This window comes from Saccostrea echinata, unplaced genomic scaffold, assembly GCF_033153115.1.
Source record: "Saccostrea echinata isolate AGI-Se365-2 ecotype Australia unplaced genomic scaffold, CSIRO_AGI_Sech_v1 ptg000001l, whole genome shotgun sequence".
NCBI classification, from domain to species: Eukaryota; Metazoa; Mollusca; class Bivalvia; order Ostreida; family Ostreidae; genus Saccostrea; species Saccostrea echinata.
In genome coordinates, this window is record NW_026889750.1 from 24,420,949 (window position 1) to 24,437,336 (window position 16,388).

Here is a 16,388-nt window from a genome sequence, read left to right on the forward strand (position 1 = left end):
ACTTTTGATTGGTTGGAGCTATGGCTTTCATATTTCACATGTGTATTCCTTGTGACAAGACTTTCTTTGGGTCCCATCATATTTGACCTTGACCTTGGAGTTTGCCCAACCTTTGCTAAATTGGCCATAACTTTTTAATAATTGGTGCTAGGGCTATCAAACTTCACATGTGTATATCTTGTGACAAGACCTTCCTTCGGATACACTTTGACCTTGACCTTGAAGTTTGACCTTTTGGTTGTAATTTACTTTTCCTTTTAATGTCTCTCCTCTTTTTTAAAATCGATCTTTATACGTGCCTCACATTAATTTTTCTACATCGCACCAAATGAATTTTGAAATTTCATATTAATACAACTGGTGTCGCCCACGTGGCGCAGTGCTTAGAGCGTTTGTTCTGGAGTCGCGGGGTAAGGAGTTGATCCTTATGTCGCGGTTTCGAAACCACTGTGTGACGCGCGCGGAGACTGGTCCTTCGAATGAGACCTTATAAATCGAGGTCGTGTGTCATAGTATATGTAAGTGCTGGCACAAAAAAAGATCCCTCTTTGCTCATTGGCCGTAGAGTGCTGAGTACAGGTCTAAATTTGCAGCCCTCCACCAAAAAGTGATGGCGTCTCAATATGAGTGGAAATTTCTCAAAAGGAAGTTAAACAAACAAACAAAGAATACAACTGGTTATGTTTATTTTTAACCCTGTTTCTCATATTGCGTTCGGCTAGGACTTCAGCTTATGTAAAAAAGATGACATGGATTGCTTTATGAATTTATATCATTTAATCCTTGAAACATTTAATAAAACAACTTATTGCTAACTTTCAATTAATACTATGATTAATCAACCTTCGAAATACAAACTTCACCTCGCCCTTCAGCCTCAGAGAATATTGTACTCCTCAGGTGACTAAATCATCGTAATGACCTCAAAACAGCAATGATTGTAAACTGTAGTTGAAAAAAAATGCGTTTGTGCTACAATGTATTAGACTTGTTTATTATAAGTAACTGCGATTGATATAGAAATTTTTTTTATTAATACCAGTTATCACATACATGTTTATAATATGGATTACAACATTATATCATTAATGAATATAATAAACAAATACAAAAAAATTATAATTGTGACAACTGAGAGAGGAGAGAGAAAGAAGGAGAGAGAGGGGAGGGGTTAAGAAAGGTAAAAAAAAAAAGAGCATGATCAAAGACAAATATCTGTTCATTAAAGTACTGGTAAGAGTATGTCCAAGCCTTGTGCAAAATGTCTTTAAGTGCCTATTCGCAGGGTCTTGCATAAGTGAAAGCCAATTTTTCCATTTGTTATTAAACTCTTTAATTTGATTACTTTTTGTTGCACTATATTTCATGGTAGATAGTAATGTTTGAACATCTCCACGTAATCCTTGTAATCTCAAAACCTCATTACGACATTTAGTTCTGTATATAAATGATTTAATACATAACAGTATTGTATTTAATTCCTTACTGTTGGGTATTGGGTTTCCAAGTATGAATGTACAACTATCCGTTGGAAATTCTATATTATGAGCTTCACAAAGAATGGTAAAACTATTTAAAGTTCTTGAACCTTCTGGCATTCCCACATAATATGAAAAATTGTTTCCTCACATGTCTGACAGAAGCTACACAATTTAGTATCTTTCAAACCCATTTTATATAAAATCTTATTTGTAACTAAGATATGTTGATTTATTCTGAATCGTAGCCATTGTAATTTAGAACTTTTTGTACACTGAAAAGGAATTTTGTATAGCATTTCCCATAGGGAATCTTGAATTTCAAAATGTTTACTCGATTGATATAGAATTACCGTCATGAAATAAATACCGGTATTTCTAGTCTTGGCCTTGCAGAGGGATGCTCATATTTTCTCAGTATGAGTGATATAAGGGTGGAGATTTTTTTTTTTTTTGCTTCCTGGGTGTTGAGGCGACAGGATCTATTTGGATTTCAGGATGCAACGCAAATCTTTCGTAGCAATGCTAGCTTTGATAGAACCAGCTCTTGTCTAAGAAAAGCAAATGCCAAGGGGGAAGGGGCCCTTCAGATCAGATTAATAATTGTATGTTGTTTCATGCTATTTTAGAATTTTTCACCCAGGTAGAGAGATCATGATTTATGCGTGGTGTTCATTGACCATCGCCTACCGTTGCAAGAGGAGTTCCATTTTTAAAGGAAGTTTCCAAAAGACCAATGATTTTTAATGCTGAGCGTTTCGCAAAGAAACAATTACCACCCACGATAAACACCTATGTTTTGACACTGAGCCGAGAAAGGAATTAAACCCTCGGGCCTCCAGATTACGAAGCGAGCGCCCAATCTTGAGGCTAGCAATAAGAGCCATGTGTACAGTGTACATGTACTTTGAATGTTGCAGACACCTGTTTTACTTTGGATATACTAAATCCCTTTAACAGTAGTGAAAGGAGCTGTTGATTTTTTTGGAATGCCGTTGAAGAAGGGAGGGGCAGAGACTTGGCATTTATATACATGTAGTATTTGTGTATAATTATAATAGTTTAGACAGCTTTTTCTTTTAATTGAATATATTTTGTAACGCAATATTTACGATGTTCTTTATTTTACATATATACACTAGTATACTTTAACACAACCGATCTGAGTTTTATGTATGACTGCTCATGCATATGACCTGCTCGTAGGAAGCAATATCAGTTGGGGGGAGGGACACAGGCATACATTTTCAGTTGGGCGTGCACCATCAACTACCAAAAATTCCTTGATAAGCAAAGAAAAAAAGGTCAACAGACGTTTTTTATTGAGGGGCCACAAGCATGTACATGTAGTAGCTATGTTTTCTATAGTAATCTATATATAGGCAATTATTGGGGAGGGGGACGTCAGGTCATATGAGCAGTCATATTTAAAACTCAGAACGGTTGTGTTAAAATATGCTGGTGTATGTATGTAAAATAAACAACATCATAATTTTTTTTGTTTATTCAATCACAAACAAATTCCCTTAAATAATGTGTTAAACATTTAATACACTGTGACATCCTTCGAGTTCAATAGAAATTTCGTTATCACATATCGGCATATTTTTCAAACAATAGGTAACATATCTGTAAAACAATACACAAATACGATTTAAAGTAATGTGAAAATTTGGTTCAAAATAAATAATAATTGGACATTTATTAACATTATATGGTGTGCATTTTGTAAAAAATCAAAATTCAAATCATGCATTAAAAGTTGATTTAATCCTTCACTGAAACGTTTCATATTTATGATATTTTAGTATGATCTATTTCTTCATAAACAATTGTTAACTGTTGCATCTAGAGACATGCATATACTAGTAGACCTTATTTTTGCAGACCTACCCTAAAATTTTCTTTATTTGACCGCCATTTTTTTTTATCTCTTAATCACGTGGTTAAAGTGATCGATGTCGAAAAATATACATTGTACACCAAAATCATAAAAAAGATGGATTGAAGTTACAAAAATCACATTATAAATGATTTTACCGTACCAGGCGAAAATGACCTTATAGAAAATCATCGATATCCTTTCATATAAGTGAAAAATTCTCGAGAGGGACGTTAAACAACAAACAAACGAACAGTAATGAAGCTCAAAAGTCCATTAAAACAATTCAAATCGGGAGCAGAGAAAACACGGATCGACCTCTGAAAGCATCAGAGATGGGATCAGGTGCCATGAATGAGTAAGCATCCCCTGTGGACCGGTCACATCCGCCCTGTGCTCCTTGTCGTAATTGTAAAGTAAATGTTACATTTTCGTTTGTGTGTAACTTTGTAAAGTCTGTCAAGCTGTGGTCAGCCAACTAAATCTGGATAATTATTTAAACTTTAAATGGTTAAAACGCTTGATTCCTGCAGGTCACACGCCAAATACGTCCATCTTCCTTAAGACCTTATCAATTTTGTGGTCATATCATTTGTTTCAGTCTATTTGTATGTTTATCTCTAGCATGTCCAATATTCCCGTACTGGTACAGTGTAATTCTAACACATATACGAGCGACCTTTAATTTGTGGTCTACTTCTGTCTAAATATTACTGTATCAAATAAAGTTGTCATTTTCCTGCGTCAGCCCTCAGCGGGACCCTCGCTGACTCTGTCAGGTTCTAGTTAACGTACATTCCTCCCCTTCAATTTTTAAATAACTCGGGGAAAAAAATCAATTACAGAAGCCTTTAAAACTATAACAAAAATTAAGTATTGAGGCGGGGGATTATCTCCGAATAAGTTCGCAAGTCTTGAAAAGTTTTACTTCATCTAACGTACCTGCAGTAATTTAGCCTTCTGCATTTTTTTATCTAACGTTTTCTGATGACGTTAAGTCTTATCTGAGAGGGCTACAATTCCAAAAGATCTTCGTATTGGTGCAAAAATATTTTACTATTAGCGACTTCGTGCGAAATAAATCTTTTTTGAGTTAGACTTCCTTCTGATAAAATATTTAAAAAAAATCATTATCAACAGCACAGGGACCTTTATACACTAACACAAGGTAGAATACGACAGGATATTTACAAGCCGTCTTCTTCAACAGCCATGACAGGCCTCGCGTGATTTCCAGAGATTTATTCTAGGAATTTGCTTCACAAAATGACGGTTTTAGATAAATGTTACTGTATGTTGTCACTATGACATCGACAAAGAAATTCTTTGCAGATATATATATAAAAAAAAATTCTATATATAAGATCCACTCTCGAATTCTCATTGGCTGTTCACAAAAATTCGATATGACAGTGAACATGGCGGATCAATTGAAGTTGTGACGTAAAATTACCGATATTCAATATATTTTTGAATAAAGTTACGTCTTGCATGCATCGTTTTCATGAGTTCAGGTAAGATATGTAAATATAATAGTAAGGCCATTCCAAGTTTATTTTTATGTTTAGCGTCCGCCTTGGCTTTTGACATCCAACATCAGAAAAAACAAACAGAATCAGGAGTCTTGAAGGTACGGAAGCCTATTTAGGACCTATCAAGAAATATTTTTGAATTCGATATAACGAATTGTCGAATTTGTTATAACGAATTTAAGGAGAAGGACCTTGAGCTGAAAAAATACTTGTCATTCAATTTTTTTCATATTTTGTATATTTCTAATTAAGTATGTCCCACATATCTTAAAGCAGTTAAATCATTAGGTTTCTTACCTTATTTTGGAGATTTTGATTGACAAATACTATGCCTTACAGTATCTAAGTAGAGTTTTAATTCTCCATGTTTCCGGGCGCATTACTCTGTCCATAATGGGATTTTTTAAGCATACATAAAAAATATCAAAGTGGACTTGTATCTTTTAAAATATTTCAGAGTATAACTAGGATTTAAAATTCGAAAAAGCAAGTTTTGTCTATCACACTGCATCTGGACAGGGAAAATAACGCACTTTTTAAGACAACTTAAACAATAAAAAACGTAATTTACAAAAAATTCTATCATTCAATATTTTTTAATTTACGTTGAAATGCAAATCCTTCAAATTATTGATTAAGTGTAAAAGTTTCGAATGATGAAGCTAACCTCATTATTTCACAGGACATCGTTAAAGAGGACATAAGCATGACAAAAATGTGTCATGTTACATTTCTCGAGTACGGGAAAACCAACTATGACGTCACACGTAAGCTAAATAAGCGAAATAAGATATAGTTACCTACATAAGATTTCTACGGAAGCCCATTTAGGACCTATCGAAAAATATTTTTGAATTCGATATAACGAATTGTCAAATTTGTTATAACGAATTTAATTCGTTATAACAATCTCTTTGAATTCGTTATAACGAATTTAATCTGTTATAACAAAGAGCCATAGCTGCCTTACCGACGACACGGCCGACTCAAGAATTTAAAAGGAAATCACCTGTTTCTATTTATAGATATACTGTACCTTTTCAATTCATGAGCAAACTATCTAATATGATTTGAGGACGAGTGTTGCAAGTATATCAAATGACAATCATTTTACTTGTTCAATACTCTAATTCTGAGACAAAAGATTTACGCAGAAAATCTAAAAATAAAACAAGTTGTTATGAATTTGCAAACTTTAATAAAATAGTCAAGGACTGTCTTTTCCCGAGATACTTTCAAAGTGTAATGCGTATATTATATCTTTCTGAAATTGTGTATGTTATAAAACATAATAAAGAAAAACGTAGAAAAGATACACAAATGAAAAAAAAATACAAAAAAACATAAATGGAAAAATGTGGGGCTCGAACTCGCAATCACCATATTTACATTCCAGCAATCATACCGCTGCGCCAACGAAGTCAATGATGTCAAGTTGATAAATTTAAGACAGATTACTAAATCTTACGATTATATGAGAAGAAAAATTTAATATATATTTCCATCATTTTCAATATGAAGACCACCTTTAACCAAAATTATCTAAAGGGAATGAAGTGCAGACATATCCAAATAAAATTATTCAAAAGTTGTTTTTCTGGTTAAGGGTGGTCTTTGGCAACAGTTTGTCATCGTTAGGTGGATACCTTAATATTTACTATATATTCTATACAAACTGGATAATTTTCAAATTTATCATATGAGGGAACTATTAACATTTAAATATCATTTTTGTGTGATTTGGTTTTACGCATGTATAAACTAAGACTGTATGACAAAATTTTGGTTAAAAAATGTATTTAAGAAATCACTAGTAGAGTAGGCGAAAATGCCTATCAAATGCGCTATGGCTCTTTATTGAATTTGTTATAACGAATTCTAAAATTTGTTATAACGAATTTAATTCATTTAAACGAATTCTATAATTTGTTATAACAAATTAAATTCGTTTAAACAAATTCTAAAATTTGTTATAACGAATTAAATTCGTTTAATCAAATTCAACAATCGGGGCCTATGAAATAATAAATATGAATTCGATATAACGATTTGTCGAATTCGTTTTAACGAATTTAATTTGCTATAACAAATTAAGGAATTCGTTTTAACGAATTTAGTTCGTTATAACAAGTTTTAGAATTTGTTATGACAAATTTTTGAATTTGTTATCACGAATTCACTAAATTTGTTATAACAGATTAAATTCGTCATAACGAATTCAAAGAAATTGTTATAACGAATTAAATTCGTAATATCAAATTCGACAATTCGTTATATCGAATTAAAAAATATTTTTGATAGGTCCTAAATGGGCTTCCGTAGATTTCCGTTATCAGCCATGCAAAAATAATTTTTGTGTTCCCCGTTTCTCAAAATATTTCATCATATACTGATTATGACCTGTTTTTACATAATAATACCGCCCCTCTGTTCACCGAGTATGATCTTGCTGTACTAACATATCATGATGACGTCACCGACTTGTTGGACGCGCAGTTTAGGGAAACAGAGGAGTGGATCAATCTTTTTCATAATTTGTTAATGTTTACAAGAATGTTAAAACTTTTTTATTTTTTTTTATATAAGATGGTAATTAAAGTTAAAGAATTGTCAAAATATTATACAAGAACTGATGCTTTACACGTTTTGCGCTTATATAAACGGAGACTATGACGTAGTTAAACAGTCATGTGACCATGTGTCCTTCGTCCCCTTAATTCGTTATAACAGTTTCTTTGAATTTGTTATAATGGATTTAATCTGTTATAACAAATTTGTTGAATTCGTTATAAGGAATTCTGTAACTTGTCATAACGATTTAAATTCGTTAAAACGAATTCGACAAATCGTTATATCGAATGTATATATTTTTCTATAGGCCCTGATTGATAAATTTGATATAACGAATTTAATTCGTTACAACAAATTCTTTAATTCGTTATAACGAATATATTTGTTATAACAAATTTTAGAATTCGTTTAAACGGATTTAATTCGTTATAACAGATTTTGGAATTCGTTATAACGATTTCAACAAATTTGTTATAACAGATTAAATTCGTTATAACAAATTCTACAATTCGTTAAATCGAATTCGAAAATATTTTTGATAGGTCGTAAATGGGCTTCCATATGAAAGTGATTATTCTGGTCGAAATCTTTGAATTCTGTCATTTTCTCTAGCGATCTGTCTACAATATTTCAGATTAGGTATATTTTAAGCATTTAATACCTTGATTTTGCTAAAGAATAGATCTTTCTACGAGAAAAATATATAAATGAAATTGATTCCTTTGAATGACATCATTTTTATGACTATAAAGTCTGTGTTTTATTTTTTGACTTGTGGGGGGGGGGGGGTGCGAATAGGTAGGTAGGTTTTTGAAAGATGGGTGGACGCTAAACAGAGAAAAATCTTGGAATGGCCTTAGGTATTTATGATTTAAGTCAAAATCTTTTGCGGGAGTAAAACACGCCCGCGTCTGCACCATTACAGAGATCATAAGAAGTTGTAACTTTCTCCCAATAAACAAAAACCAAACCACACACACATACACACAAATTGATAAATATTTATTTAAAGGAGGAGGGCTACATTGTTGCAGCTGCATCCAAACGATAATATCCACTATTAAGTAAATATAGGTATCTGTTGCATGCTTATTTTTGTAAAACGATTCTATAGAATGGCGTCAATGATGAAGAGGTGTGAGATAACCATTATGACGTCTCTTCAAGCCATCAAATGCTCTCTGGGGCATCTCTAACATGTTTTCGGAGATAAAATAATCACTATAGATGAGAGATGCATTTATTAGTAAGTTATTTATGAGAATGGGGAAAAATTTTGGATACTATTTCTATGAAATACTTTCAAGATAAAAATTCATATTCAAATTTTGCTGATAAGACACATACACTTACATGAAAGAAAATACACAGATATTTAAATGCGAAGAAAGTAAACGAGTACATTATCAATTTTTTTTTCTTCTATGTCCTGTATATTTTTTGTATTGGTTCAATTGCACACAACGGAACCTTGGTATTTGTTAGCATTAGGATTAAAATGAGTCGATCGATAACGATCATTATAGTTAAACATACTATATAACTCCTCAACAGGGCGATAATGACAACAATGCCGATCTGCTCATTCGCAGAATAACGACGAAAAACTTGAATATTCTTAAATATGCTTAACAGGGGAGTGATCTTAAAGCTCTGAAATATTGATGTGCTTACTCATTTAAAATGGATTAAACGTCAGAATAATTATTGGAATTTATCAAGATTTTCTGGATGATGCAAATTACTATCAAAATATCGCACTTTGCTCTATCAGCTTGGTGCTTGATATCATGTGTACAAGGATCTTTAACATGGAAATTTCCAGGTAAAGTTGATACTAGTACTTGATATATCCATCTTTTAATATCCCAATAGGCGCAATTCGTCCACCCAATGTTTGGAACTTTCATTAAGAGTTTCTCATCTTGCGCTGCTAATATATTTTGCCTCATTGAAAAGTTGAGCTAAAAATGATTTACAATTCAAGTACGATCCAAAAATTCATTTTACGTGTTTATGTATAGATATATTAACATTGTTTATGTAGTAGACCCTATTCATGTAAAGTTTGATTGCAAAAAAATACAATGTCGCTGTTTAAGTGTTAAGTGTAGCAAAATTGATTATGGTTTCGCCCGCTTAAACTAGTTTCGATTATATCACATTTATGTCATATGCAATGTCTGTATCAAATAATATATAATTGTCTGGCGAACTACATTTTCATGTGTATGGTATAATATTAAATGGGTTGTTAATTTCATATCACCATTATACTACGATACTTCTTTCATAGATGTTTTTAAAATAAAATTCGCAAGCACTGCTAGAACTAAACAAAGCAAATCAAATACATGTATACGATTAGTTGAATAGAAAATATAGTGAGAGGTTTTTTTTTCTTGCAAAAAATATAATGCAGACAGCTATGTTTACTTAAATCCACATTTGAAATGTGGAACAGATGTACGTCCATTTAACTTCCTAACATTGATTTCCGTACAATCAATAGATTTGTTGCATTTTAAATGGAAGTTTGGAAAATTCTTAGTTAAATGCAAGTAAGGATGTCAACGAATAATAGATCAATCGTCGATATATCGACTAACCAAAGATATTTTCCTCTCCAATGAATGGCAGCTTTAAAATAGTGAGCACTGACCTCACAAAATACTAGCAATACTCTTCTCTGAGTATAATGACAAAGTGTAAGGGACGGACATACGGAAGTGTAACATACGGACATACATGTACGCTCCATCACTATGTCCCCCCCCCCCCCCGATTTTCAAGTGGGGGTATAAACAAAGTAAATTTCTTTCAGCCATCTACAACGGACACATGTGCTAGCCTACTGTAAATTTTTGATAACAATTATATAACCAGTATTATAATAAAAGACTTTGAAGGTACAAAATTTTATTGACATAATATCTATGATTACATGTACGTATTTTCAAGAATCAAGTAGAAAAGATACGTTACTGATAAAAATCAATGTTCATTTCGAGAGAAGTAAAATTCCTTTAAAAAGTAAAACGCATCTTCAATTTGTCGTGATTCCAACATGATCACCAGAAATTACTATCAAGGTTTAAGTATCTTTCTTAAGGGGTAGCGTTTCAATGCGTCAAGTAATTCATATCGTCAGGAAATGAAAATCATCAAGGAAACACGGTGGAACACTTAAAGAATGGAACAAAAAGTGCGAGGAAAAAATATAATGTACAGTGTATATTGTTTTATACAATGCACTACAGTAAAGGCAACTAAATATTATATATACTTGTACGTTTCCCTTTTCTTGGACATGCATGTTTTTCTAAAATCGATAAATCAAATGAATAATGATTTCATTTTTTATCGGTTTGTTTCAAGTATGTTGTCCAGTATGGTATCCTCAATTTTCCAGAATTTCATTTGATTACGGTATTTTACCTAGTGGGCATAGGTAGTGTATTTCTGTAAAAATCGAATTTAACCGACAAACAATTAGAATAATCATCGATTACACATGTATGAGAAGTCACTAAATTATCTGATTGTCGATTGACGAGTAAAAAAAATAATGGGAAGATCATTGTCCTTAAAAACTTATAACTTCAAACTTTTTTTATAATTCAATGTAGATTTCCAAAATGTAGTGGGTTGGATGTTCCGTATTAAGCCAAACTTCTAGCCTACGATCCCGTAAACAACACCTGACGCCAAATTCGGTGTTAACTACTGTTATCAAATTAATCGATAAATTTAAACCTTATCAAAACTGACAAAGATATTTGCTTACTAACTAAAGTTATTTGACTTCTAAGGCATGTCAAACGTTGCAATATTCGATCTTTTCCATTTGCATTGTATATTTTCCATTTGTATTAATATATAATTTTCCATTTGTATTGTAAAATTTTTCCATTTGTGTTCTATAATTTTTTTATTTGCATTGTAAAATTTTTATTTGTATCATATAATTTTTCACTTGCATTGTATAATTTTTCATTTGTATTATATAATTTTCAATTTGTATTGTATGCTTTTCCATTTGAATTGTAAAGTTATACAATACAAATGGAAATTTATAGAATACAAAATTTATCGAAAATTATAGAATACAAATGGAAAATTATACAATACAAATGAAATATTATAGAATACAAATAAAAATTATACAATACAAATGAAAAATTATACAATAAAATAAAAATTTTACAATACAAATGAAAAATTATACAATACAAATGAGAAATTATAGAATACAAATGGAAAATTATAGAATACAAATAAACATTATATAATACAAATCGAAAATTATACATTGCGAACTGTCTCTTGCCAACCATCACTTTACCTGTCAATAATTCGTCAATTGTCAAACAGGACATCACAGTACATTTGCCTTTTTGCTACATCAATAATATTTATGTCAATCAATAATACTGCTTTACAGGCAAGAATCTGACTTCAAGCATGCCTTGCTCATTTAAACCAAATATTTTTATTTTGTTTCTATATATACTCGTTTACCATTCTTTATTGTATTCTCATTCAATCAAATAACCTGTTGATTAAATTATACACAAGAATTTATTGATTAATAATTTAGCAAAGGGGAATAAATCTCATTTGCTTCACTTATTACAATTTTGTACTCTGTTTGCCTCATAGATACCAAGGAGCAGAGAAAAGGCACTTTTACATACAATTATATTTACATTTATATTATTGGATTTAGTTTGTTTGCTTATTACTCAGGGACAGAGGATAAGATTTTCAAAGAATTAATGCATTTTCACTATATAAAATTTAAAGCCCCGCCCTAACACGAGAAGCCCTGACCAGGAGCCATGAAATTCAAAATTTTATGAGCTCCGTGATGGGAAAGTCGTGTGTACGAATCACGCCGCGACTTATCTAAGTCGATAAAAAATAGGTAGCAACTGTTCCTTCGCCAAGCTCTGGGTACCTTGAAGTGAAAGTTGCGGGTCCTTCGGATGAGACCTTAAAAACCGAGGCCCTGTGTCACGGTAGGCGTTGGCACGTTAAAAAACCCTCACTGCTCCATGGCCCTGAGTGCCGAGTATAGGTCTAAATTTGAAGCCCTTCACCGGTATATGGTGACCTCTCTATATGAGTGAAAAATTCTCGAACGGGACGTAAAACAACATACAATCAATCAATCAACAAATTTTGAGAGAGGCACCCTTACGCATCATAACTATGTTCTTAGTTCCTCGGTTTAATACCTAAGAGCAGAGATAAAAAAAAAAGAATTAATGCATTTTCACTATATAATAATTAAAGCCAGGAGCCATGAAATTCACAATTTTGGAAGAGGCACCCATGCGCATCATAACTATGTACTTAGTTCATCGGCTTAATACCCAGGAGAAGAAGAGAATTTTTTTTAAAGAATTAATGCATTTTCACTATAAAACATTAGAACACCACCCTTACCCCTGACCCAGGGGTCATGAAATTCACAATTTTGAAAGATAAACCCTTCTTTATCATAACCAAGCACTTATTTTATCGGTTTAAAACCCAGGAGCAGCGGAGGAGATTTTCATAGAATTAAAGCATTTTCACTATGTAATCACTAGAGCCCCACCGTAACACCAGAACCCTTTACCCAGTGGCCATGAAATTCACCATTTTGGAAGAGCAACCTTGCTTATCATAACTATGTACTTAATTAGTTTGTTTAATACCCAAGAGAAGAGAAGATTTTCAAAGAAATAATGCACTTTCACTGTATGATCTATATAGCCCCACCCTAGCAGCAGAACCCCTGATCCTGAGGCCACGAATTTCACAATTTTGGTAGAGGGCTCAATGATAATCACAAACATGCCATCAGTTTCACTGCTTGATGTCCAAGAGTAAAGAAGAAAATTTATAAAGATTGCATTAATTTTGGTGGTTTTAGCCCCATCCCTCGGGCCCCGGGGGTCAGGGACCATAAAATTCATAATTTTTCCCCCTTCACCCATATCTGCTATATAACAAAATTGGTTTAGCGATTTCAGAGAAGAAGCTGAAAATGATCAAATGTTAATTGTTAACGCACGACGGACGACAAGAGACAAAAACGGATAGCAATAGGTAACCTAGTGACTCAGGTGACCTAAAATTAAAGTTCATTTATTTCTGCAAAATCGATAGTTTGTAAATATGTATACATTGGAAGTTCAAAACTGTACACCCAAGGATTTGAAATGTAATAAGATTTTTCAAGAAACTACGTACCTGTATTCCCTACAGTTTCCGTAATATGGTAAAACTATTTTTATTAAGATCTGTATGAGTACAATGCAACATTTCATTGAAATATACGTTTTGAGAGTGTGTTACGTGTGTATATATAATTATATAGTATATGTTAACAGAATTATTGGGGTGGGAAGGTACGATCCCCCAGTGGGTGTGAACTATTAGGCCTAGGAGTCTACGATTTCAATCGTAAAATAAACATATATATTTGGGATATGCAAATATACAGGTATGTAAGTTTTTAAAGTTGCCCGATGCTTCCACCCTTGCCGTTTTATCATGGAGTACCGCTATTCCAGAAACATGCATAGCTAGAAAGTATCAGATCATTTTCTCCAGAAAAAGAACTTTCGAACTGAGTAGTTTGATTGGATATAAAAAGGAAGCACTAAGTAATAAATTGATCCATAGAAGGTGAATTATCTGTTCATCTAATGAAATTTTTTCTTTTTTCAGGAACAGGAAACCCTCGCTGTAACGAGATGGAACCACTGAACAATACTAATGGTAGTTCGTCGGAGCTCGAGTCCGATAAAAAATTCTATGAACTTGCCGTCTTCATCAATGGGGTGATTCTTTATCCGTGTATATGCATTCCAGGCTTACTTGGAAACATTCTCACACTAGTGGTTTTATCACAGACGAATATGCTTTCTTCTACCAACGCATTCCTGAGTGCTCTTGCGGTGTCAGACATGGTTAGCCTGATAAACGACATAATATATTTCTCCGTAATGGTCTTATCGAAATCAAACCCGGAAGTGGCGTATCACATTTACGTTCATGTGTACCCGTTTGCTCATTTTGTTTTCAACATTGCTAACTCAGTCTCGTCATGGCTAACGGTGTCAGTTGCAATAGAACGATTTTTGCTCGTTTGTTTTCCCGCAAAATCTCGAACTATGTGTACACGACCACGTGCTATTGCAGGAACTGTGGTTATCAATGCTGTGATGCTGAGCGTTTCATTGCCATACGCTCTCCGATACAAAGCAGTCCCCGTCTTCGACGGCTCAAGTAATACGACTTTGCTACAGCTCAATTTAACCGACTTGTGGCAGGATGAGCAGTTTTCAGTTTACTACTCCTGGTGTATAAATTTTCTCAGGTGCAACATACCTCTTGTCATTTTGATCATCCTTAATGCCTGCATCATCAAAGCGCTTTTAAAACTTCGTGCTAAGAATAGATCACGATATATACATCGACAGAGGGTGACGTTCATGCTTATTATCATTATCATGAAGTTTTTATTATGTACAACGCCAGATGCCATTTTGTCGACATTTTACGGGTATGGATACACGGAAGACAATTATCGAGTCCGCGGGATCCGTGAATTTACAGACATGCTACTTGCCTTAAATGCCGGCACCAATTTCGTTGTTTACTGCGTGTTAAGTGTGACATTTCGAATGAACTGCAGGAAACTGTTCTGTCATAAGGAAATTCCAAATGGTGCTTCAAGGGACAAAAAGTCCGTGTATAAGCTCTTGTCAGATAAATCGATATTTTGGAAACAAAACAAGAAAAACAACAGTAGCCTTTGAGTTTGTGGGAAACACATAGCCCTTTGAAATTCTAACAAATGAGGTGCCATAACATTTTTCTTATCGTTATTATTCTTTTATATGATTTTCCGTCCCCTTGTATTCTGTGTAGCTCGTTAATCATGATCAGGCCCCGGGGTAATGACGCATGAGCTTAATTCAATTCCTCCGAAATGGTTTAGAAGTCAGACAAAAAGTGCTGTTCATAATCGCACCATCAAACTCCTGTTGTCTGCAAATAAAAAATTTCAGTACGTCTTACACCTCTGACTGAAATTTCGACCTAAGTCAAAGTTTGTCATGATCCCGGGGCCAAGACTCTTTCAATGTACAAGTATAGAATGTTTATATAATTATATCTATTTTTTGCGGAATTAAAACAATTATTTTCTATTCTGAAAGATGAAACATTGCATCACACACTGAATGATTTTAATTAGTTAACAAGACTCGTGAGGAAAAATCCAATATTAACAACAATTAAAACATGATTGTGACGGAAACCTTTTGTTTGTGTTGTCCATTCTATAGCTTAATGTTGAGCTAACTCCTTTAACAATCCATTAAGTTACCTGTAAGTGTCCATTCTTTTTGGAAAACTGTCCATTCTTTTAAGAATGGACAGTTTTTTTTTTCAAAAAGAATGGACAGTTGAAACTAACAGAATGGAGAGTTACAGGTGTTCAAGAGGGAAACAAAAAGAAATACATTAAATACTTTTTAATTTACATGTAAATAACAAAAAGAACGCAGAGATCGAAGTTAATCCAGAACACAATGTCTGCACAGCATCCACTCGATTTTACTCTTTTAAATCCATGAATGATGCATATTATTTCAATACCCAAAACTTAATTTTCACAAAACTTGAATTCAAATGACACAATTTCACATTTGATTTAAATTTCGGAAAAATCATTCCCTCGAGGAGAATTAATTTTCAGATAGAAGTACGTCTAATATTAAGGAGGCTGGGGGTCAACAAATTAACCATTAGATATAACTTATTTTTTTTAGATATGATATCTTAAGCTGTCAACTATCATTTGGCAAAGAAAAAAATCATACATTTTAGTTTAAAAATTTGATCATTTTTGTATATCTTTAT

The 16,388-nt window shown here is 33.0% G+C and overlaps 1 protein-coding gene across 1 annotated transcript; it reads left to right on the forward strand.

The window, feature by feature from the left end:
* Nucleotides 1-9,129: 9,129 nt before the first annotated feature.
* On the forward strand, nt 9,130-15,750 carry LOC133203971 (FMRFamide receptor-like). Its single transcript, XM_061339790.1, has 2 exons — nt 9,130-9,288; nt 14,187-15,750. The coding sequence occupies exons 1-2, from the start codon at nt 9,195-9,197 to the stop codon at nt 15,278-15,280; spliced, it is 1,188 nt and encodes a 395-aa protein (XP_061195774.1). The 5' UTR covers nt 9,130-9,194; the 3' UTR covers nt 15,281-15,750.
* The last annotated feature ends 638 nt before the right edge of the window (nt 15,751-16,388 follow it).